Genomic DNA, 26,060 nt, shown 5'->3' with positions numbered 1-26,060 from the left:
TCATTATATTGCTATCCAGGTGCTGTATGTCTGCAGATGTTGTGTGTATGAACATCTCTTAGATTTTCTTTTCTTTTTTAAAAAAATATATTTTATTGATTTTTTTAAAGAGAGGAAGGGAGAGGCAGAGAGAGTTAGAAACATTGATGAGAGAGAAACAACTATCAGCTGCCTCCTGCACACCCCCTATTGGGGATGTGCCTGCAACCAGGGTACATGCCCTTAACCAGAATCGAACCTGGGACCCTTCAGTCCACAGGCTTTATTCACTGAGCCAAACCAGTTAGGGCTGATAGATTTTCTTATGAATGTCATGCTTGTTTTAGAAAAAGTAATTTTTTTCTATATTAATTAAGACCAATTTATCCTTCTAATCTGTTCTTTAAAGATTAGTTAGGATTCTCCCCCCCCCCCAACCTTTTAAATCTAGTTGTTTTGGGGTCTATTGTTTTTGGACCACTTTTGGTATTGATCTGTATAGGTTTTCTGTTTCTTCTAGAGTCCATTTTGATGTATTGCTCTAGAAAATTATCCTGGTTATTGGGATTCAAAGTCAGTTTTCATTGCTGAGATACGTAGTCTCTTATCAGTCTTAATTTTCTCTGTGGCTCTTTCCCCTTTATTTTATATTTGTTCTCTCCTCCCCCCTTTCTTGATTAGATTGGATGGTGGCTTATGTGATTGGATTTGTTGATTAGTCTTATGACGTTTGTTTCTAGTTCATTAATGTCTATCTTGACTTTCTCTTCTGCTCTGTTGTTTATCTCAGTTTGTAGGGCTGCAGTTTTATAGCCCTAATTTTCTTTATGGTTAGTTCTGCTGCATTGTGACCAGAGAATGTTATCTGAATCATTACTTAACTTATTGACATTTATTTTGTAGCCCAATATGTGGTTATTTCTTGTGAATGTTCTTTGAGTTACGCTTTTTTCTCAGGTTACAGAGAAGAGAGTATATCCCAAATCTACCATATTGTGTTGTTTAACTTTTCACTTCTATTATTTAAAAAAAAAAATAACCGAGAAAATAACTTTACATGGTTGGGGTGGGGGCAGGCAGCCAGCTCAGAACTTCTGGAACTGCTTCTTGGTGCCGGCGGCCTTGGTGACCTTGAGCACATTTAAGCTACAGTCTTGCTCAGGGGCCGGCACTCGCCCACGGTGACAGTGTCGCCGATCTGGACATCTCTGAAGCAGGGGGACAGGCACACAGACATGTTCCTGTGGCGCTTCTCGAAGCGGTTGTACCGGATGTAGTGAAGTAGTCTCGGCGATGACCGGGGTCCTCTGCATCTTCATCTTGGTCACCGCGGCAGACAGATGTGCCCTCGGATGGAGACATCACCGGTAAAGGGGCATTTCTTGTCAATGGAGGTGCCCTCAATGGCCACCTTGGGCATCTTGAATCCCAGGCCGATGCTCTTGTAGTGCCGAGGCAGCTTCTCTTTGCCGGTTTCTCCAAGCAGGACCCTCTTCCTGTTTTGGAAGGTGGTGGGCTGCTTTTAATAGGCTCGCTCCGTCTGAATGCCCGCCCATTTTTGCGGCCGCTTGAAAAAAAGCTAACTTTTCACTTTCATTTATTTTCTTGATTAGTCATCACCTGAGGATATTTCCCCCCATTGATTTTTAGAGAGAGTGGAAGGGAGGGTTGGGGGTGGGACGGACGGACACACACACACACACACACACACACACACACACACACCCACCCCCGATCTGTTGCCTCCTGCACGTGCCCCGACCCAGGCTAGGATTGGGCCTGCAGCCCAGGTACATGCCCTTGACTGGAAATTTAACCCAGACCCTTCCACCTGCAGGTCAACACTCTAATCATGGAGCCAAAACGGCCAGGGCTCTATGTTTCCTTTTTTAAATCTATTTGGTCTGTCATGGTCCAAGAGAAGTTCAAGTTTCCTAATAATATTATTTTATTTCTTCATATATTGCCTGTGGTTTTTGCTTTATGCTTGTTAATGTTATGTTTGCTGCTTAGATATTGTTAACTGCTGTGTCCTCATGGTCAGATGTGCCATTTAGCAATAGAGTGTTCTCCTTTTACTGGTTTAATGCTTCTTGGTTGGGTTCACCCTTATTTGACATTGAGATCTAGATCCCTATTTTCTCTTGTTTATATTTTCTGATAGAGCATTGCCATTCTTCCTCTCCCCTCCCCCCCGAATTACTTTGTTTATAATACTGCCTTGAAAAATCAGTATAAAGTTAGGTTTTGCTTTGTGCATTAAACTTTTTCTTTTGCCCTAACTGGTTTGGCGCAGTGGATAGAGTGTCGGCCTGCGGACTGAAGGATCCTGGGTTCGATTCTTATCAAGGGCACATGCCTGGGTTGTGGGCTTGATCTCCAGTAGAGGGTGTGTGCAGGAGGCAGCTGACCAATGATTCTCTTGCATCATTGATGTTTCTATCTTTCTCCCTCTCCCTTCCTTTCTGAAATCAATAAAAATATATTAAAATTTTTTCTTTTATGTGATTAAGTTTAACCAATTTATATTTATTTATATAACAGATCTGTCATTTGCTATGATAAACATTTATACTGTTTCCTTTCTATTTTTTTAAGATATATTTTATTGATTTTTTACAGAGAGGAAGGGAGAGAGATAGAGAGCTAGAAACGATGAGAGAGAAACATCGACCAGCTGCCTTTTGCACACCCCCTACCGGGGATGTGCCCGCAACCAAGGTACATGCCCTTGACCGGAATCGAACCCGGGACCTTTCAGTCCTCAGACCGACGCTCTACCACTGAGCCAAACCGGCTTTGGCTCCTTTCTATTTTTAATGCCTTAATTTTCTACTAAATATATCTTATTTTATTTCTTTAGCCTTCTTTGTCTAGTATGGCCAGTACTAACCACTTGAGCCTATTGAGCTCTTGAAATGTGGCTAGTGTGGCTGAGAAACTGAATTGATTTAATTGCAATTTAAATTTAAAATTGATACTTGATTCAGTTAATTGGAAAACTTTTAAGTATATTTGGAACAATTTGGATTTGTGAATCTACCTTAACTATAAATTTGATGACATCTAATTACAGGTTAGTTATTTCTGATAGAGATTTAGCTTTGAATTGAGATTTTTAAGTATAAGATACGCACCGGCTTTTATGGACTTAATATAAAAATAGTAAAGTATCTCAACATATTTTTGTATTGATTCCATGTTGAAATGATAGTCTTTTGGAGAGGTTGGGTTAAATAAAATGTCAAAATTTTTACCTGTTTCTTTTTATGTTACTCTGCTGCGAGGAAGTTTAAAATTACATATGTGGCTGACCTTATATTTCTATTGGACAGTGCGGCTTCAGACATATAATTTTTTACTAGAAGTAAGAGGAACATAACATTTTTTAATGGTCAAAATAAACATTTATTTATTTTATTTCTCCATATAACTTTTCCTTTTTTCTTGAAACCTGTTACTCTCAGAATTTGGGGACCGATATATTGTTTGGGGCAGTTAATATTATGGTAGTTCTCTGTTATATTTGCAAAAGTTTGAGGTCTTGCCGAAACCGGTTTGGCTCAGTGGTAGAGCATTGGTCTGCGGACTGAAAGGTCCTGGGTTCGATTCCAGTCAAGGGCCTGTACCTTTATTGCGGGCACATCCCCGGTGGGGGGTGTGCAGGAGGCAGCTGGTGGATGTTTCTCTCTCATCGACGTTTCTGGCTCTCTATCTCTCTCCCTTCCTCTCTGTAGAAAATCAATAAAATATATTTAAAAAAAAAAGTTTGAGGTCTTTATGTTAAGTAGTTGTTATGAATTAAAAGTTCTCTTAGTGATCAGTGTCTTCCCTTCTATTTTTTTTAATCCTTTTTTCTTTTATTATGAGGAATATATGCTTGTAAAAAGTTAAATATAACAAGATTATAGAAAGGAATAATAAAAATCTTCCATTCTCAATCCCTCAAAACACAAACCCAACAGTGTAGTATGTATTAATAAACAAATAGCTATATTTGTTGATACAAATATACACCTTTGTGTATACATACACATACATATTTTTGTATGTGCATAGAAAAAATCATATATAAAGTTGAACCATTCCATAATATTTATCTGAAATCTGCTTTCTTGTTTGTTTTTTTTCCACGCGCTCTCTCTGGAGCCTGCTTGAACCTTTCCATTCTCCCTCTTCTTCCCCTCAGGCATGTTACCTTTATCTTTTTCCTAAGCTCTAAGGGCCTCTCTTGCCTCTCTCAACCTTTTTCCTGAGCCCAGGCAGTCCTGCTGGCTCACCTTTTCTATTTTCTACCCTTGTGACTTTCTAAAGAAAATTCCTCTTATAATTGGAGTCTTGACTCTATCCTTTCTTAGAACTCAAATATCAAGGTTTCTGGGCTGAGGTCTAACTCTGATGTTTCACCGTTAACAGTACGAGTCACTATAGATCCTACTGTTAAGGCCAGGCCTGGATCCTTTTTCATTGGAAAACTTCTAAATTAAAAGAAGTTTTTTTTTCTTACTTGTCTCTTTGTTATAATAGCTAGTCCTTAAGATTCCCTTAATAAGATGGAGCAACAGAAATTAGAACAAAAATCTAAGTCTACTCAGACTCTTTCCTATTGCCTGTATATATTTGCAGATATTGTAAAAAACAGGACATTGGAAGTACAATTGTCCTGCACTTAAGAAGAAAAAGAACAAAATCTTAAAGACAAGCTGACGTTTTATGTCCTAAAAACTCTGCTTGGTAACTGTCAGGTTGGGAGCTCTAGAATATTGCCAGACACAAATGTGGGCTAAACTTAAAAATATATTTTATTGATTTTCACAGAGAGGAAGGGAGAGTGATAGAGATTTAGAAACACCGATCAGCTGCCTCCTGCACACCCTCTGCTGGGGATGTGCCCACAACCAAGGCACATGCCCTTGACTGGAATCGAACCTGGGACCCTTCAGTCTGCAGGATGACGCTCTATCCACTGAGCAAAACCAGTCAGAGCTGGGCTAAACTTTTATATCTAGGTCCTACCAAACTGCTGCCATCCCTCAAAGAAATGATAATCTAATATTACAATGGCTATTATGAGGAATGTTCCAATTAGCAAAAAATGGAATACATAACACAGACATTAAGAAAGGAAAAATAAATGTAAAAAATAAATGTTTAAAAAGTCTCTTACTGATATAAGAAAAGGAGAACTTAGACTGTTACTACAAATTAAGCTAGAACCTTCAGAATCTTGAGTGAGTTCATAGGAAATGATTCACATTTTCATCGGGGCGTGCTTTACATCATTCGGTTTCATCCCGTCCATTTCTGGTTCCTTGATTAATCACTTTTATCCCTCCCTGCAGACTTAACTTGGTATTTGTTTTATTTTCCAGTTCCTTTGCACTTAGTCTTTTGCATCGCTGCACTTTTCGTAGGAAAGGCATTTGCATCTGGCTTCTGTTCTTTCATTTTATTCTAAACTGTTTCTTTGCAGAGGATTGAACTTTGCTTCCCTGTGACCTCTCACAGCCTCCTCAGATGTTTTGCTCTCTGCAGAGAGTGAGCGCTCCACAAATGGCGAGCACTGACTCCATATAAAGGTTATTAAACTCGCTGCCATTTTAACTGAAGCAGTTGTTCTGTAAGTTTAAACCTCTATAATGTCCCCACGTTTAAATATAGCATCTCCCAAATGAAACCAGCAGAAAGCAGGTTGTCTGACAACTGCGCCTTCTTTTCACAGAAAAAAATTCCTACCAGAATCACACTGGTTCTGTGACCCCCTGAGCCTTTAGCTATTAGAAGGTAGCAGCCGTTTTCCCAGAGTTGACTATTCTTAGGTTTAAAGGCCCAGCCACCTCTGTGTTCCTTTAGAAAATATTTTAAGATTCTGATACCCACTGAGAAGTTGACTTTAGTTCCAAATGACTGCTCTTGAAAAAATCTTGGGTTTTTAAGTAATTATGCTCCTTAAAAGCAGGGGAAAACAGGGATTTAAATATATATATATATATATATATATATATATATATATATATATATATATATATATATAATTGATTTTTTTACAGAGAGGAAGGGAGAGGGACAGAGAGCTAGAAACATTGATGAGAGAGAAACATCGATCAATTGCCTCCTGCACACTCCCCACTGGGGATGTGCCCGCAACCAGGTACATGCCCCTGACCGGAATCGAACCCGGGACCCTTGAGTCTGCAGTCCAACACTCTATCCACTGAACCAAACCGGTCGGGGGTGAGAACAGGGATTTTGTTTCTGGAGAAGGTAAGTATTTTTTTTTAATTGTGGGAAGAAAAGGGAAAAACAATCATTTTCTGTTTCTGGGTGTTTTTATTTTGTACCTTTACATATATGCACAAGACACACCTCTCCTGTAAGCAGTATGGCTTTCCTACTGTGAGGAGTTGCCAAGAATTAGACTAACCTGTTGGGAGACAAGCCAGCTACTCAGAATTAAAGGGGAAGATAACTGCATTCAGTTTCGTGCATCTCGACCAGCATTTCAGCTGAAAGAAGAATCGTCCTTTTGGGTCTTATTGATTTGGTAGAGCTGGATTTCAACATAACCTGGTTTTATCAGACTCTGGGTACTAAAAGTGTAGCTCGGGTTTCACTCCATGTGTTTACCCTTTTGTGTGCTTTTGAAGGGGAGACGTGAACACACTTAAACTGACCTAGTGTTGACGGAGTGGTTTCCTCCCATGAAGCATTTGGAAATTGACCATACTGTTGGCAAGATTTGGAAAATCTTGGTTTTGTAGAATCAGAAACCATGCTCCTTTTCTTTCTTTTTTTTTTTTTTTTTAAGCCCTCACCTGAGGATATGTTTTTATTAATTTTAGAGAGAGGGAGGGAGAGAAAGAAACATCAATGTGAGACACACATCCATCAGCTACTTCCTGTACATGCCCTGACCCAGGGATTGAACACAAAACCTAGGTATGTGCCTTTGATGGGGAATTGAACCCACAATTTTTATTTTTTATTTTTTATTTTTTTTGGTGTATGGGACAATGCTCTAACCAACTGACCCAGCCAGTGTTCCACTTTTCCTTTACTTTTTTTATTTTTTATTTTTTTAATATATTCTATTGATTTTTTTACAGAGCGTAGGAGAGAGTGATAGAGAGCTAGAAACGTCGACGAGAGAGAAACATAGACCAGCTGCCTCTTGCACACCCCCTACCGGGGATGTGCCCGCAACCAAGGTACATGCCCTTGACTGGAATCGAACCCGGGACCTTTCAGTCCGAAGACCGATGCTCTACCACTGAGCCAAACCGGTCTCGCCTACTTTTCCTTTAAAAAAACATATTGGTCCTGGCCAGGTAGCTCAGTTGGTTTAGAGCAGTGTTCAGCAAATGTGGCTCGCGAGCCATGGTTTGCACAGTGTTTCCCAAACTTTTGACATATATGTACCCCTTCTATAATTTTCGTATTGCTGAGTACCCCTCGTCCTCATGAGAACGTAGAATTAGGCGCAGCTAAGCACGGTGCAGTGCATATCCCCACCAAACTCCGGTGCAACTCGTACCCCCACCAAACTCTTCCCGTACCTCTGGGGGTACGCGTATCACACTTTGGGAAACACTGGTTTAGAGCATCGTCCCGATACACCAAGGTTTGCAGGTTCGATTCCAGATCAGGGCCAAAGAACCAAAGAATGCAACAAATCAGTTTCTCTCTCAAATCAATAAATAAAAATTTAAAAAGAAATTGTATATGTGCATTCAGTTGTTTTACTTCCATGATAATCTGACTTCAGAGTTGGGCAAATCCTCTTCTTTTCAGAATACTGCACTCTAAGAGAGGTTATGGGACAATAGCCTGATGGCCAGCCACCTGTTGTTTTTATTGATAAACTATTTTTAAGAGCAGTTTTAGATTCACAGTAACATTTGGCAGAAAGTACAGGAAGTTTTCACGTAATTCTCCTCCCCAGATATCAACATCCTTCACCAGTTGGGACATTTGTTTCAATTGATGAAGTAATATATCATTACCTTCCTTAGTTTAGGGTTCCTTCTTTGGTACACTCGATGGATTTTGAAAGCATCTGTTTTTGTAAACATTTTATTAGAACACACAGTCATTTCTGTTTGTTACATATTGTCTGTTGCTTCTTTCCCTCCACAACAGCAGTTGAATAGTTGTCACGGAGATGGTTTAGCCCAGTGTTTCCCAAACTTCTCTCATGATGAGAATCACCTGGTAGAGTTGTTAAAACACAGATTCCTGAATCCCAACTAAGAAGTGCTAAACTAGAATTTTTGGGAACATATAGGTAAAATTGTATACTTAACTAGTGCTCTAAGACAGATTTTATATACAGAGCACTAAGTTAGGTATGCAATTTTACCTATATGTTCTCAAAAATTCTAGTTTAGCACTTCTTAGTTGGGATTCAGGAATCTGTTTTTTAACAACTCCACCAGGTGATTCTCATCATGAGAGAAGTTTGGGAAACACTGGTTTAGCCCATAAAGCCAAAAAAGTTGACCATTTGGCCCCTTACAAAAGTTTGTGACCTCTGGACTAAATTAATTCAGTTCCCTGTTAAAGAAGCTGGAAGCGATTGCTCTTAATTTGCATTTAAATGATAAAGCTCCTTTTCTCCCCTTTGGTACTAACAGTAAACCTTGGCTATCAGGAGTGTGGCTTTTGGGATAGCTAAGACTTTTCCAGGTAATTGATAGTTTACTTATATGGTGTATGGAATTACCGTGTGAAAGGCTTAGGAAAGTTTATAGGTTTTTTTGTTGTTTTTTTTTAGAATATTGGAAAATATTTTTAAAATATATTTTATTGATTTTTTACAGAGAGGAAGGGAGAGGGATAGAGAGCTAGAAACGTCGATGAGAGAGAAACATCGACCAGCTGCCTCTTGCACACCCCCTACCGGGGATGTGCCCGCAACCAAGGTACATGCCCTTGACCGGAATCGAACCTGGGACTTTTCAGTCCGCAGACCAACGCTCTACCACTGAGCCAAACAGGTTTCAGCTGGAAAATAATTTTAAAGATTTTTTAAAATTGATTTTTAGAGAGAGACAGAGAGACAGAGAGAGAGAGAGAGAGAGAGAGAGAGAGAGGGAAAGAAATATCAATGTGACAGCAAAATACCAATCACTGCCTCCTGCTGGGGACTGAGCCCACACCCATGCATGTACCCTGACCAGGAACGGAACCAGCAACCTTTCAAATGCCTGAGCCACACCAGCTCAGGGCTTATAGCTTTCCTCTCCAGGGCTTTCATGAAAGTTTGAAGTGTACCAGTTTCTCCACAGCCCTCCCAAAATGAGGTTTCAGGATTTTAATTGTGTAATAGGTAACATAGAAGCTAAAAGTTGTATTTCCACCACGCTCCCATGTGGGTTTATTGTCTACATTTTGTTGTGTGTAAAGCACCGTTGACCATTTAGTAAGTGGAACCTGGAGTTTTAATCACTTGCATGAATTCCTTGTCTATCTGGCATAGTGAGCTTTTGTGCTATGTAAATATTGTTTCCCACTGTGTTTCCTTCTTTGGTAATTACCAAAGCATACAATTAAAGGCATTTGCAAAGAATATCACTTACAATTCTTCCATCCATTTTTTTTAATTTTTTTTATGATAGCCTTCCAGCTTTTGCCCATGTATACGTAGGTTAACACTGAAGGTTGGTTTCCTTTTTATTTAATGCACAGTCCAAGTTTTTATACATTCAGTCATTTACAGTACTTTTATTGTGGTCAGGTTTATCACTTAAATCCCTCCAGAATTTATTGCTCTTTCTGATGAGACTTTTTGCTTAAGCCCAAAGGCACATCTTGATCTGATGAGACTTTTTGCTTAAGCTCTATGAACAAAGAGTTGCTATATGTCAAAATGGATGAATCCTATGAGTTTGTGGCATGCTTTCCTGCTGTCCCTACCTGTTTGTGTAATAGGGGTGGTTTCTAGCAATATGTGAGGTGTTAACTGAATTGCCCTTTATTCAAAGTGTACTTGGAGGCTTTCTGGAGGGGGGACACAAGTAGAAGAATAAATGTAAATGTGTACTACTCTTTTCCTTGATTTTTAACTCCTTTCCTTGGCTGCTTATGTTATGCCCAGATTTTGTGATCCCCAAAGATCACCAGGGAGCTGAGTCCCATGCAAAAGCAAAAGAGTCTTTATTCAGGCTAGCCCGAGCTCACCCCCCACATACTGACACAGCGGCAGTGGAGGAAGAGAGCGAGTTTCTCTAACAAAGGATTTATAGGGGTGGTGAGGTCACTGCTTTGGCTGACTCTTGATTGGTTGGGTGAGGGTCCAGTTACATAGTGACATAGTTATACAAAATGGAGGATTCAGCACAAGATGGAGTCAGGAGTTAACCCCATCCTGCCCTCTCACTCCTTTCAATGCTCTCTAGAGTTGTTCCCAGATGTGTATTACTAGGCAAGGTTAGTGTAGGACAAACCAAAATCTTCTCTTAGATCCATTCAGTGGGAGTTTGAGCTTAGAGATTATCTATTCAAACTCCCCAGTTTCACACAAGGCAAAGCAGGAGCCCCGGGTAACAACAAAGAGACTGTCCAAAGCATCAGCTAGTTATTCACATAACATCTTGGCCACTTCTTCCAAAGTGAGCCAGAAATGATTATTTTTGGAGGTAAAGGCAGCTTACCTTTTTTGTACCAATCTCTAGAAGACGCAATAGTGAGATGGGAAGAGGTAGCTGTAATTCTCCCAACATCCAGATGGAATAGATGTTTCCATTTCTTGGATGAAGATGCTAAACTTTAGATGACTGAAGTACCTGACTAAGCAAAGTTAGGGGCAAAACCACAGTTAAAAGCTCAATCTACCTGAATTTTAAACCTCTGCATTTTTCACTCAACATAATATACCATTTCTTTCAATATAATATACCATTGCCAGATGTAGTTCTTTCTAGCCAACAGCGTTTTAGTAATGCTGAGGTTTTGTCTAAATGTGTTCCGTTACAATCAGGAAAGCACATAATCTAATGGTCATCTACTATTAGATGGATACCTACGTATTTACTTACGCTGAAGTAATTCTTATTCTGAAGACCACCACCATTCATTAGTCTGCCTATTGTCTCTGAGGATGTGAGAAGCGGGCTGTGTAGACTATACTCAAGTCTTGATTTGTGGTGCCTACCACCAGTGGGAGCTTGGGCTAATCGCTTAATCCCACTACACACCAGTGGCCTGTTCTCCAAAATGGAAATGATAGCCTCTAATCATAGGCTCGTTGCACTGAGGACATTAAGAAGTGCAGCACAGAGCGCGGTACGTGGTAGGGGCTCAGTAGATGGTGGCTATGCTTTTATTATGGGAAGTTAGTGACACAGCACTTCCTGAATGAAATCAGCTTTCTGCTAAGAATAAAAACTGTGTAGGATGCTCTTGATCTCCAGCATTAATTATCTTAAAGGTTGTTGGCTGCAGCTCCCAGCTATATAAAGTGATCATTTCCCAAGAAACAAAGCACTTTCAGCTCATTTGAGCTTTGAGCGTAATTGGCTTGGCTCCTTTTCATTCACTGTAATGGTTAACTTAGCATTTTGCCTCAGTTAACCTTGAAGATGAGTACATTGTGACCTTTACTTAACTATTCCTGCTTCCATGACAACAAGACATCCTGTAACTCACCAATCCAGCCTTAGTACTAGATCCTAACCCTCTCTGGAATTAGGTTGATATGGATCTGTGTGTGGCTTTGACTATGATTGTTACTTACATGTTCTTGCTGGTCACAACGTATTTGTGATGTCAGTTCTCAGCATTCATGCCTATTCTATTCACTGTCTGGCCAGGCACATCATGTTGACAGTTACTGCTACCATATTATCGCCTTCCTGTTTATTTTTCGGCTCTTCCCCTAACTCTTAAGGATTTCAATACCTCTAATCAAATAGTATATAGAACGCAGTGATCTGTCTGTAAGAGAAATTTACCATTACCAGCAAATGTTAGCTTGAACCACTGAATTTTATTTGCTATAGTAAGTTTATACTGAAACTTACTAGGTATTTTAACTTTCAGTTCTAATCAGTAAATATTAAACACCTACCATGTGCCAAGCATGCTAATGGATTTCCATTTTTCTGAGGTATGCTGGGACCTACAGGATTTGGTCTCAGTGATTTGGGGAAATGGCAGGGGGATTGCCCAAGGGGTGGGCACAAATTGTGGGTCCTCAGTGAAATCCATTTACAACTTGCTTTAGCCTTATCTGGGGCGGGTTTCTCACTAGTCTGTTTATGAGCATATACACTGAGTGGCCAGATTATTATGCTGTTCAGAGATCATAATAATCTGGCCACTCAGTGTGTCTTTCAAAACAGGATTTCTGATGCCCTTCAGGGAAGGATCCACAACCCTCTCCTACTTTCATTATAAGGACCACAGACACCCTGTAAACTTGATTCCTTGACAATACAAATAATCACATGGAGGTACGTACCACAGGCTTCAGACACCATCAGAAAGGTCTGCTTATAGTAGCACATTATGTATGAGATCTTTTTTGTGTGTTTTTTTAAAAAATAGACTGATTATATAATAGTTATAAGAAAACCTTTTTTATTTTATTATTATTTTTAATACATTTTTATTGATTTCAGAGAGGAAGAGAGAGGGGAGAGAGAGATAGAAACATCAATGATAGAGAAAATCATTGGTAGGCTGCCTTCTGCACGCATGCAGGATACATGCCTGGGTTGCGGGCTGGATCCCCAGTGTGGGGCATGCAGGAGGCAGCCAATCAATGATTCTCTCTCATCATTGATGTTTCTATCTCTTTTCCTCTCCTTTCCTCTCTGAAATCAATAAAAATATTTTAAAAAATGTAATTTGAGAAATAAATAATCTACACCTTCTTGTGAACATCTTAGGCGGGTGTCATTTTTCCAAAGATGGCCATGATGTTGCTTTTCTATGATGGACCTTTGCCAGCCCTCCAGCAAGAAGGGGAGTCCAGTCCAATCCTCTTCCCCTGGAGTCTGGGCTGGCTATGACTGCTTTGACCATTTGGGTATGGCAGAAGGGGGCTAGCTGTGTGACTTCTGAGGTTGGGTCATATAAGGCCAAAAAGCTTCCACCTTGTTTACTAAAACAAATCCAACTAGCCCAAGGCTGCCATGCTGTGAGGAAGCCCACTGACAGGTGACCCAGCAGTGCTCTGGTAGCAGTGCTTGTAGCGTCAGACTTGTGAGTAGGAAACCTTCAGATACTAACAGCCCTGCTGGCCCTGCCCATGGTCTAGTCACTTCCCCAGCATTTGAGTTTTCCCAGCTGATGTCCCAGACAAGCCATCTCTCCGGTGTCCTGTCTAAATCCCTGACCCCCAACATCTGTGAGCATAATAAAATAGACGCTGGGCCAAAAGAAGCCGTGTAATATATGGGTGTTGTTGCGGTATTGAATGTGATGAGGAATGAGGTGTATGTGAAACCCCCCAGTCTTCTTCTTTATTTTTAAAATATATCTTTATTGATTTCAGAGAGGAAGGGAGAGGGAGAGAGAAGCATCACTGATGAGAATCATTGACCAGCTGCCTCCTGCACGCCCCCTACTGGAAATTGAGCCCACAACCTAGGCATGTATCCTGACTAGGAATTGAATGTGACCTCCTGGTTCTTTGGTCGATGATCAACCACTGAGCAACACTGGCAGGGCAAAACCCCCAGTCTTTGGCTCTGGAGTTTCTGGCTCGCAGTTAGCAATAATGTCAGTAATAACACTGTTAGGAATAATAACAAGGCCTGGTCTGGAGTTGAGAGCAGCCTCAAGTTTGGTAGATCCCAGATCTGCTGCCTATTTTCATCTCTTTTTATATTCAGGAATAAATTTTCACAAACAAAGGAAAACTTAAACTTTTCAGGCAGTGAAATAGTACTTCTAGACATGGAGCAAACATTTTAAAAGTATAAATGAAATAAAAAGGATTCTTTTGAAGAGTATTCACAATCATTTGATAGCTCTCTGTTCGCACTTCAGGCAGTTTCTCTGAAGGACTCTTCAATTAATCATTGTTTAGTCTTGGCAAGTCCAAGAATTAACTACTCATAGTTCCAAAATGCAATGTTTTCAAAAGATTGAAATCTTACAGCTGGAGAAAAATCAAAGAGCTGCCCTGAAAATTCTATTTTTCTCGGTTAATTTATCCATTTTAAGATGGTTAATGGCAAAAATACATTGACAGTATTTAGAAAAAGCAACATTATTTGAATGAGCTGATCACTCTGTTGGGTTTTGGTGCCTTGCTAATAATTTTTCCATTTGTTGCTCTCCTTTTCCATTCCCTCATTCCATTACTACTTTTCCCAAACTACCCCCACCAAGTATTAAAGGACAAAGATAGCCTTTAAGTAATCCAGACAGGAGATTCTACATGTGGCTATGAGGTTTGTCAGCTCTAACCATAAGATAAAAGGTCACTTCATTAACTGAAGAAATAACTGGGCTTTTTTTTTTTTCTTCCTGCAAATTAGTCGAAAAGAATATTGAAGATTCACCAGAAATACAGGTCACTCTGGAAACTAGGGATAAAAAATAAGTCTGAACTATTACTCTTGCTCTCAGAAGGCTAGTCAAATGCTCCTTTCTTATGGCGACCATCACTGAGAGGGCTCCCTGCATTAAATCGAAAGTCATTTGTGTTTTTATGTCTAATTCATTCTCTTGGTGAATGGAAAGCTATTTGGGATCTTTCTCGGCAATGCCAATAATACCTTCTGCAAATGTAGACATCGTCTCCAGCTTTTCAATGGAAGGGCAAAGTGGGAAACACAAGCAGAAAGCTGGACAGAGTGAAAGGCTCATCAAATGAGGAAGAAGAACTGAAGAAATAAATATGAGTGTGTTAAAGCCAATGACTAATTTGTGTTCGCTAAAGGCAGAATTTTCCACGTCCTTCACCCACTCCTCTGTCATCTTTTGAACTGATGCTAGGGAATAATTGGTAAATTTAAATAACATAGAATAGAGAAGTGCAGAATAAAAATAGAAAATCAAAATGAAGGAATGTAGACAAGCCACAGAAGTGGGGAAAAAGTGAAGTCAAATAACTGGAAAGAAGAACTGGAAAATAGTATGCCAGAAGACGTATAAAAACAGAACCCTTTTGAGAGGACATTCATTTAAAACCAGAAGGACTTTTTTTTTGGTAAATTTACTTTAAAAAGTTTTTGGAACCCTTTGATTTAAACTAAGTATCCAGCATTAATACACAGGACAAAATACTTTAACTTATATGAGGAAAACCACAGAAAGGTTTTAAAAAAATCAGGCACTTCATATTTATTTTTAGGTTCACTAATTAAGTATAAAAGATGTATTCCTCATTTAAGCTGATGTATAATTATGGTATCTGAGTACAAAGAATTTGTCTTGAAAGCTAAATTAGAATGTAGGAGGCAAAACTAGAGATTTTTCAGGTACTCGTTTTTTAAAACTACAAACTTCTGAAAGTATTATTCTCCAATAAATCATTGAGAAGCTACCAATAATGAGGCACTTTAATTGGTGCCATGGGGTCTTTGGCTGTTTCCCTGAGTGGCAGATTCCCTGAAAAAAACACATTTGAAGAAAATCTCAGTATATAGTGGGTGAATATTTGTGGAATGAATGGATCTGTTGCCTTCTGGAAATGCCTCTGAACAGGAGTCGATTTATATATTCTCTTTCTTTTGTACTTGGCAGTTTTCCCACAGTGTTTATTTGAAAACAAATCCAGATTATACCCAGGTCACTTTTTTTTTTTTTGTTAATTCTCATCTGAGGATATTTTCCCATTGATGTTTTAGAAGGAATAGAAGGAAGGGGGAGAAACTGAGAGAAACATCGATGTGAGAGAGACACATCCATTGGTTGCCTTCTGCACGCACCCTGACCAGAGCTGGGGCTCAAGCCTGCAACCCAGGTACGTGCCCTTGACCAGAATCAGACCCAGGACCCTTCAGTCCACAGGCTGACACTCTATCCACTGAACCAAACTGGCTAGGACCCAGGTATCTTTTAGATCGCCACTGGTAACACTAGGGGCAGATTTGTGTTAAGGAGAAAAATTGCTTTCAAGGTGGCCTCTTGGAATAAATGTTCTTTTGCTATGCTTATTAAATTATTTTCTTAAATTTGCTATTTCAGAGGGTAAAAATTTAACTTCGAGGTTGCAGGATTACTTAATTTTCTCTTCCTGACCAGTAACTGCTACCATGGCAACATTTATTCCATCTATTAGGTTGTAAGTCATGAAAATTTTTTCTTCTCTGAATAGGGAGAGACAATGCATGTGAAAAAACATCATACATGTTTCTACGGAAGGAGCTTCCGGTGCGCCTGGCTAACACCATGAGAGAAGTTAATCTTCTGCCGGATAATTTGCTTAACCGCCCTTCAGTGGGATTGGTCCAGAGTTGGTAAGTAAATAACGTGCCTTCAAATGGGTCTTCCCAGGATGCTCTGAACATTTGGCATTGGGACCATTCTCCCTAAAAGTGCACGCAGCGCCCGTGTAGGAGTGAGTCACTCAGGATAGCCGGGTTTTCCAGGCAATGAGGATTTCTTTTTTTAACTGACAGTTTAAAATCGCCTTAATGAAAATGCTTTTAAACTGTACAAGACACTTTCTTGACCTTTCAAATTTTGTTTTTCTGCTCTTATTGTTTCCCTTTTAAAGAAGTTCCTTGAAGGCAGTACTTCTTTTAGAAAGCATGAAGTCATTTAAAGGGACCTTGGATTGGAAAAATATCACTACTTGCTATGCTGCATTTGCTCTGTGAATAGTATATACACTTTTAAAAAGTATTGCTCAAAGCTCCATCAGATACAGTGCTGAGCTTAAAGCATGTGTTATTGAATTGAGGAAGTTGAATTTGCGAGTCAACACCTGGCTAGGTCGGCAGGGTGAGGTTGGTGAGTGGTAGGATATAGGAGAGCGGGTGCATTTTTAGAAAGGGATTTGCATAGATTTGAGAAGCATAGGCAGGCCTCCTCTCGATTATAAAAGCGAGGTAGAAGCCACTAGAGAAAGCTGGGGGATAAGGGGGGTCCAGGTGCAAAAAGTGTTCTCAAGCAGGGACAGAGGAGGTGCTGCGGGACCAGTGGTTTTGTACTGCCTCTTGATGGGGGGCTTGAAATGACAGGGACAGGGAGAGCACTTCAGGGGAAGGGAATGATGTGGACAGATCCAAGGAGAATGGGACTATTAAATAACTTGCATTGAGAGGGTCAGTAGAGGCCAGGCTACTGAAAGAGAATGGCCATTCAATAGTCATTCCTCAGTGATATAGGAGTGAGCAAAAAGTAGGTTTATGGTTCCTATGGAAAATAATACAATACAAAATAAAGAATAATACAAGAATAAACTCTGTGCTTCATGTACTCACAACTGTCAACCTACTTTGGCCCACCCTGTATTAATTGTAATACATTCTTAGGGCTGAGAATGAATTATCTGAGAAACACTATTGGGAGGTCTAGGAGATCCAGTGTCCAGTCCCTGTTCCAGACACACAGCAGCTCCTGCCTGTGGAAAGCACAGGGGCCCTGGAACCCAGGAGAGATGGCGACCATGGCTTTGATTTCATAGTCAGTCGCTTTCTACCCTAAATGCATAGCTTGTTTCAGAAGGAGCAGCAGGTTTGCATGAGACTTCCTTATTGCTCAAGGCCATCATTAAAGATTTCCAAAAGTAAGAATATAAGCACTATTGGGGCTACTGTGGGTGGGGGTTCTAGGACAGCTAGATGACTTTCAAGTCTCCAGGTCTTGGTGGCAGTGACAGTCAAATATTTACTATCACTTATTTAAAAGGTAATTCAGGAGTTTCAAAGTGAATTGCTGGCAAAGTCTAGACTAAAATCACTGTGCCAACTCTTTGTGTCTCATCACCATTCCTTTTCCATAGCTGTTCCAAACACAAACACATCATTTCCTCCTTTTCTTTTCTTAAACATTCAATTTTGAAATAATTTCCTACTTAACAGAAGGGTTTGCAAGACTAGTAGCAAGAATTCCAATTACAAACCTTTACTCAGATTCTCTAATTGCTAACATTTGACATTTGTTCTACCATTCTCATTCATAAACTTTCTCTGTACATAAATGTGTATATGTATCTGTGTGTGTGTGTGTGTGGCATAACACACACATATATAATACATGCACATGTTATTTTTTTCCTGAAACATTGCATTAGTGCTAGACATCATGCCCCTTTTACCCCTAAATAGTTTAATAGGTATCTACTTAGAACAACTCTTCGAAAAACCACATCATGTTAAATTTGGGGATTTAGCAATGATCCAGTAATATTTTTCTAATATGTAGAACTTGTTCTTATTTCATCAATTATCCTAATAGTGTTCTTTTTTAATAGAATACCCTACCCCCAATTTAGGAATCCAATGCAGGATCATGCATTGTGTTCAGTTGTTATTTCTTTTCTCTCATAAGAGTGGCCTTGCAGGGTGGTTTGACCTGATGATTTTAGCACTATCTAATCCATAGCTTTATCTGCCCAGAGACTTAAAAAATATCCCCAGAGATGAACATATATTATGCATTGTCACAAAGGTCAAGTGAGGCTGATTAATAAAATGTAATTCCTATCTATTTATGTGCTTAATGGTCACCTTTAGTTGCCTAAATAGCTACATCCTGTATCAGAGCTGGCTTGTAGGATTAGTGTCATTAATTGTTAGACATAATTAGAATAAGAGATAATTCTTTCAGGACATGTTAAGATCCAAAGCAGAGATCATACACCTCCGAGTAATTGAAATCTCTGCATTCCCACTGGATCCAGCAGGTCCTGTGTGAATATAACTGCTACAGTCAAGTGCCTCCCTGGGTCCCACTTTTCTGTATTCTCTAGAGATCCTTATGTTAGACATATTATTTCTTACACTGGCCCTGATTAAGATAAGGAATTAGTCTTTTAAAAATACGTATTTTTACTTATTTCAGAGAAGAAGGGAGAGGGAGAGAAAGCTAGAAATATCAATGATGAGAGAGAATCATCGATTGGCTGCCTCCTGCACACCTCCCACTGGGGATCAAGCCCACAACCTGGGTATGTGCTCTGACCAGGAACCAAACTGTGACCTCCTGATTCATAGTTCAATGCTCAACTACTGAGCCACTCTGGCCAGGCAGATAGGGAGGAGCTATTTTTAATCCTGAAGCTGTTTCTGAGTGTTTAACTCTGAGAAGGAACCTTCATTATTTCTGGTTTCTAAGTTCTTAGCACATAATTCAGTGTCACACATGTGCTTCTTACAATTTATGTGCACTTTTTTGTCTAATTAAACTCTAGATTTGGTGTGTCAGTTAGGTTATGTTTGTAAGAAATCCAGTAAACCTGTCTGAAACAAATCATTGGCTTGTTTGTCACTATAAGATCCAGCCATAGGATGAGCTTTTGGTGTTGCTTTGATTCAGAGATTTCTTGAGCTTCGCAAGGTCCTACTTTCCATGGAGTTGGCTTCACTTTCAGGCTGGATTTCCTCCTGGTGACAGAATAGCTGCAACAGTCTCAGGCTTCACATCCACACAGCAAACTGCAACAGCAGAGCAAGTTGATTTCTCTCCCAGAGACCTCCATTAAGTCTTCCTTATTTTACTGTTTTGAATTGAGACAGTATGCCCATTCATGAGCCAACCCTGGTGTCCAGGGATATGTGACGCAGTAACAGGCTTAGTCCTGGACTACCAGACTTATTAGGAATGAGTGACAAGAGAAATAGAATTGCCCAGAGAAAAGTCAGGCCACACAAGAACTGTGTGTGGCATTGGCTTTTCCCATTGGCTTGGACTGCGTGGGGGAGGGGAAGGGATGTTACTTGAGTGAAAATTTGGGGTACTCTACAAAAGAGGGAAAGGAGAAATGGGTGTTGGGTAGACAGCTAACACAATAGGTCTTCTTTTTTTCAGGTATATGCAGAGCTTCCTTGAACTTTTGGAGTATGAAAATAAGAGCCCTGAGGATCCAAAGGTCTTAGATAAGTAAGTATGGTATCAAACTCATCTAAAAGTCAAAAGGTCTAGGTCACTGGTTGGCACACTCATTAGTCAACAGAGCCAAATATCAACAGTACAGCAATTGAAATTTCTTTTGAGAGCCAAATTTTCTAAACTTAAACTTCTTCTAACGCCACTTCTTCAAAATAGACTCGCCCAGGCCGTGGTATTTTGTGGAGGAGACACACTCAAGGGGCCAAATAGCGACATGTGGCTCACGAGCTGCAGTTTGCTGACCACGGGTCTAGGTAAAAAGTGGTTTGATGAATGGGAGCTCATGTCAGTAAGAACCAAGAAGTATAATTTGGATGGAAGCATTAGGGTTCTTAATGGGTAATGACTCAACCTTGCCTTTTTTAAATTTAAAAATTGAGTTCAACGTATAATAGTTACAAAATGAATAATGACACTTCAATTATGGTCCATGATCTAATTCTTTAAAACATTTTTACATTAAATTTGTTGGGTTGACATTGTTTTAAATAAAAGTACATAGGCTTCAAGTGTATGATTCTATAATACAGCACCTGTAAATTCTATTGTGTGTTCATTACCCACACTGTATATTTGCTCCTCTTTATTACTACCTCTCCCACAACCCCATTTCTTTCTGGCAACCACCATACTGTTGTCTATGTCTAGGAGTTTTTTTATTTGTTTGTTCATTTGTTGCTTTCAGTTTTATATCCTACATATGAGTGAAAGCATATGGTACTTGACATCTTCCATCTGACTTATTTTCCTTAGCATCATATGATCTAATTCTTAATACTTTTGTGCTTATGGGGAACTGGTGCTGGCCTCACTCTAAACGTTGCAGTAAATGTTCCACCTAGTGGTCATTTTAAGAATGCAGTGCTCTCTTTATATGCATGAATCTATCTACTCAGTCCTTTACAGTATTTTTTAAAAATACATTTTTATTAATTTCAGAGAGGAAGGGAGAGAGAGAGAGAGAGAGATGGAAACATCAATGATGAGAATGATTTACTGGCTTGAGCCCACAAGTGGGGCATGTGCCCTTGACTGGAATTGAACCCGGGACTCTTCAGTCCACTCTATCCACTGAGCCAAACCAGCTAGGGCTACAGTATTTTTTAAAAATATTTATTTATTAACTTACAAACTCTTTACTTTTATAGCTTAAAACAGTCCAGATGCAATATTGCATACAGTTAACTAGGCTACTTGTGACAGTGATAACATTTTTTCTCATTTTATTATATGATGACACATCTTAAAATCTTCATGTAGTCTATTTAAAATTAGTAATCCTGGCCACTGATGAAGTTCTTGCATTATATAGAGTGTCTCCTAGCAATGTATACACAATTTGAATGATTATAAATTCCATATTTATTAACATACAGTTCATTTTCAAAATTTAAAAGAATCTACAGAAATGAATAAATTTTTTTTGTCAATGCCTATTTTCAAACTGATGACTGTTCTGTCCAGGCACTGCTGATAATGTAAAGCAATGGAATAGCAAACTTCAAAAATCATTTTGTTTGGTATTTGTGCACCTTTAATTAGTCAAGTCTTGCCAGTTTTGTACCGTAAACTTTTATCTATATGTATCCCCATAAAAAAGTCCAGTGGATAAGTTTTCTTTCTTCAAAGCTTAGTCTGGCTTCACCCACTATAACAAATCAGTTAAACCTGAAATGGAGTAAAAATTGAGTTATCAGCTGTTAAAGTGTGTGTGTGTGTGTGTGTGTGTGTGTGTGTGTTTCCCCGAAAATAAGACATCCTCCGAAAATAAGGCCCCCCAGACTAAACGTGAGAGATTTGGCCCACTGATTCTGAAAGAAATGGAGTCACAAGAAATTCACCAGGAAATTCAGGAATTGGATTGTTATGATGATGTTCCAGAAGATGATGACATGATTGTCATTGAATAAATGAGTAAATTCTTGATACTGTAGGGTTCACAGTTTGTCTGGTTTGTGTTGACAACTACCGTACTCCTGTACCGTATACAGGTAATAAATTTCCTTTATTTTCATTTAACAATAAATGTGTACCGTATTCTTCTTCATGGAAAAATAAGACATCCCCTGAAAATAAGACCTAGCGCATCTTTGGGAGCAAAAATTAATATAAGACACTGTCTTATTTTTGGGGAAACTGGGTGTGTGTGTGTGTGTTTGTGTGTGTGTGTGTATGTGTATGTATAGTATATGTATATATAAATGTATATATTTTTGGGGGGGTACACTCAAAAATGTATACACACTTTGAATAATTATAAAGACAATGTTTGTACTTCAACTGCATTTCCAAACTTCCCGTGGCATTTAGGATGAATTTCCTTCGTTCAAAACTTAGTCTGGCTGAAAAGAAGCAACATCAATTGAGCTCTCAGCTGTTAAAGTGTGCGTGCATGTTTTGGACACCTTGTATGTTGTTACCTTACATCTGAGTTGGTGACATTTTACAAAGACATTTACTTAAGATATTAATTGCATCATTCATTTGAAATGTGTTTTACATTAAAATTACTACTTCCTGGTTATATAATTAAGCACCACAGACAGTTCAAAGTTTTGCTTGATGAATTATAATCACAAATTGTAGTCTGCTCTATTGCATATAGATTAAGTGGTTTAATAGTGTGTGATGCAAAAGAGATGTTTGAAATTACTCACTAAAAGCATTAAAAACTTTTTGCGTGACACTGAAACGTATACTAATGCTTGAATTATCCTTTGCAAAAATATTTTTACATATGACAGTGTAACCTCTGTCATCCACACCCCTGGATCCACCAGTACTTTGCAGCTGACTATTCTTTACAAATCTGTCTTATAGTCTTCTAAATCTGCTATTCTTGCTTGCTCTTCCTTGTTCATCTATTTAGCCACTTGAAGAAGGACCAGTGAAAAGCTGAAATCTTTTCTTCTAAGATCAGGACCAAGACAAGGATGCCCCCTCTTGCTCCTTTTATTCAGCATAAGAACAGGAAGTCCTTTATACATTTTTCTCTGTTGCCTTCTGATTGATTGGCGAGAGCTCTCCCGGGTTCTTGATTTGCTCAATGCCCATTTCTCCCACTGTACCAATAAGCTATTACACAATCTTTTCAGTGTTTAAAAAATGTTCAATGTGTTATTACATTTGAACGCAGAAAAACAAAAAATGGTTTTATTTTGGAGAAACAGAAGATAGTGTGTGCTTTTGATATGACAACTTTGATTCTATTGCTGCTATTATGCATGAAGACCACTAACTTCTCATGCTGATGGGAAATATTTCTGTGTTTCATGTTCATTCAACCAGAAAACACAAACCCTAGCTCTGAGTGTGGCTCTTTCTCTCAAGAAAAATGAAGTATCCTTTACACATTACTTTCTTCCTGTTTCATAAAACACACGAGTGAATGCATATGGCAGGCCCCTTGTGCTAAGGAATTTCTGAATAGAAATTGTGAGACTGAGAACTTTACATATAGGTGTTCCATTAAAAGAACTAGAGAAACTACACGTTATATAAGACCTCAGCGCCAGGCATTTGATCCAGCCCTATCAATTCACAGATAGGGAAACTGAGGTCAAGGTGTGAGTTGACTTACCCAAGATCATGACATTAGTAAGTACTAGAGCTGGATCTGGAAATCACATTTCCCTTTCCGTAGGACATTGTTCTTGTCCATGTACCATACTGCCAGCACTGCTGGGTCAAGCCATGAGTAGCTAGGTCAAGTTTAGTTGTAAATTAAAATATAAAGGAAAATATTGACCTGTTTTATACTTGGCTAGGTGTTTGTGCAATAAATCTGTGAAACGTGGAAGGAAGGTTAGAATCCCAGATGCAGTGTTTTCCTTACTATCAACTTGTTTTTAAAAAATATTTTTGTATTGGTTTCAGAGAGGAAAGGAGAGGGAGAGAGAGATAGAAACATCGATGATGAGAGATAATCATTGATCAGCCGCCTTCTGTATGCCCCCACTGGGAATTGAGCCCGCAGCCTAGGCATGTGCCCTGACTGGGAATTGAACCATGACCTCCTGGTTCATACTCAACCACTGAACCATGCCAGTTGGGCATTACTATCAACTCTTGCTGTCATTTAAGGTTTTGAAATTAAATGAATCCAACCCAGAAGCTTTGTTTTCTCAGAAGTCATTAGCAAGTAACAGTTTGCTTGGCTGATACCTTAAAAATTAGGACTGGCCTCTTTCTAGCTTTGAATTTTAGGACACAGATTTATGGAAGTACGTGATATTCAGTTTTTTGCTGTGTGGTTCCCAGAGTCCTGTCTCAGTTTCTGGAACAGGTTGTCAGTCTGATGTGATTTATGGTCATGAGCCTGCGTTGTGAGCTGCCAAGTGCTGAATCCAGTGTGTACAAGATCTTGGTAATGATAGCTCCCACTCAGGGAGCTTCGGAGACTTGCCTACGTGCACGCAACTAGTTAGGATATTAGGATATTTGGGATTTTTGAAGCCTGGGGCCCATAGTGAAGAAAGGAGTGAAGGTGAGTCATGTTACTCATAATAGCCTTTTGTGTTCAGTGATAAGTTATATAGGAGTCATGAGCAGGGAAGTCATTTAAGTAGAGTAAAAGTAGTTTAGAGGACAAGCACATTTATGTAATGACTACGTGATCCAGTGCATGGATTCATGCACATTGAAAGGAAATTAACTAGAAAAGTGTCTGGTGGGGCAGGACTGGGCGAGATGGACCCGACATTTCCTGGAGCCACCTCCAGAGTCCCTCCCTGGTGTCTGCAAAATGAGTGGGGTCCCTCTGGCAGGTGGGGTCCCTCAGCCTGGCCTGTGAGGATCAGGCCGAAACCACTCTCCGACATCCCCCAAGGGGTCCCAGAGTGCGAGGGGGCACTCTGCAAAGTTGCTGTTTTACAGGGTGTGGAGCGCAAATGCAAGTGTGCAGTAAACCAGGTCCAGGGCCAATAGTGCCCCAGCAACAACATAACTAATGGCCAAAGGTGGAATTGCACAGCTGAGGAATTGGGCCCCTCCTTTCTGGTTTTGGGTGTGTCACTGAGAACCGCAGCTGCCAAGTCACTGCAGCTCTGTGGCTCCTGCATTCAGCATCTGCCCCCTGGTGGTCAGTGTGCATCATAGTGACCTGTCAGACAGTCATATTAGCCGTTTATATATATATAGATAAGCTTAGAAGAGCCCTGGAAGATTGGGGAAGTAGCTGAGAACTGAACCATGAAGGCAAGTCTGCTCCCTTCAGATAAGTTGAGACCCAGAGCATTATGGCCCTAGACAGTTTTGCTCACTGGATAGAGCATAGTCCTGAGGACTGAAGGGTCCCTGATTTGATTCTGGTCAAGGGCACGTACCTTGCTTGAGGCTCAATCCTTGGGCCTGGTCGGGCACATGTGGGGGGGCAAGCATTTGTGTTTCCTCTGGTAATTCCCCTTTGATAACCAGATTACTTGCCTAGTTTTCCTTTAGGGGACTCATTTTTTTTTTTTTAAATTAAGGATAGTAACTCTTGCAAATAGACTTTTTCCAGTTTTCCTTGTTTTTTGACAGAATTGCTGAAATTCTACCTAGTCGTATAATTTTCTTCCTGGTTTCTGCCCTTGGTATTATTATAAATTTAGAACAGCCTTCCTTACTCCAAGGTTACATACTTTCTCACCTGATTTTCTTTTATCTCTTATGTGATTTTGCCCTCTTGCATTTAAATCTCTTAACCCACTGTTTGACTTAAGGCTCGAAATTGGGTTGTGACTAAATTATTAACCAGCTGTCCCAAGTAATTTGATTGTTTCCCTGCTGATTTGCAATCGATATGCTTAACTTTTAACACATATAGTACTCACTCATATATTCTTCGTCCTAGTTCCAAGCTTTTTATTTGGTTTCATTGACTTGTCTTTCTCTTCTTAGTTATTTACGATCCATAATACATTTCCCCTCTGCATCTTTACAATAATATACCACAATACTTAAATAGGTTTGTTTTAATTGTCTGTATCTATATTTCATCACTATATTTTACTGCTATAAGAAATATATTTCAAAATTTTACTCTTCAAAAGTTTGTCATTATTTATTCATTAGCATATTGAATTAAA

The 26,060-nt window shown here is 39.5% G+C and overlaps 1 protein-coding gene, 1 long non-coding RNA gene and 1 pseudogene across 5 annotated transcripts in view; 1 reads left to right on the top strand and 2 right to left on the bottom strand.

Annotated features, from left to right (window-relative positions):
• The window catches only part of PDK3 (pyruvate dehydrogenase kinase 3), a 64,501-nt gene that overhangs the window by 4,766 nt on the left and 33,675 nt on the right, over positions 1-26,060 (top strand). For all 3 annotated transcript variants that reach the window (XM_084869681.1, XM_084869682.1, XM_084869683.1), the window contains exons 2-3: positions 16,253-16,394; positions 19,912-19,983. In XM_084869681.1, coding sequence (XP_084725807.1) covers positions 16,253-16,394; positions 19,912-19,983 — 214 coding nt within the window. The remainder of the gene's footprint in view (positions 1-16,252; positions 16,395-19,911; positions 19,984-26,060) is intronic.
• On the bottom strand, positions 1,050-2,239 carry LOC311615521 (small ribosomal subunit protein uS17-like; annotated as a pseudogene). The gene is made up of 2 exons: positions 2,183-2,239; positions 1,050-1,519 (listed from the first exon to the last, which is right to left on the bottom strand). The product of its transcript is annotated as a small ribosomal subunit protein uS17-like (transcript).
• The window catches only part of LOC311614722, a 520,998-nt gene continuing 497,503 nt past the window's right edge, over positions 2,566-26,060 (bottom strand). Inside the window, exon 2 of the long non-coding RNA XR_014793708.1 lies at positions 2,566-2,674. This is a non-coding gene — a long non-coding RNA (uncharacterized lncRNA). The remainder of the gene's footprint in view (positions 2,675-26,060) is intronic.

Source organism: Pipistrellus hanaki, assembly GCF_964339955.1.
Source record: "Pipistrellus hanaki genome assembly, chromosome: X".
Lineage (NCBI taxonomy): Eukaryota > Metazoa > Chordata > Mammalia > Chiroptera > Vespertilionidae > Pipistrellus > Pipistrellus hanaki.
This window is presented reverse-complemented; position numbering and strand designations above follow the sequence as displayed.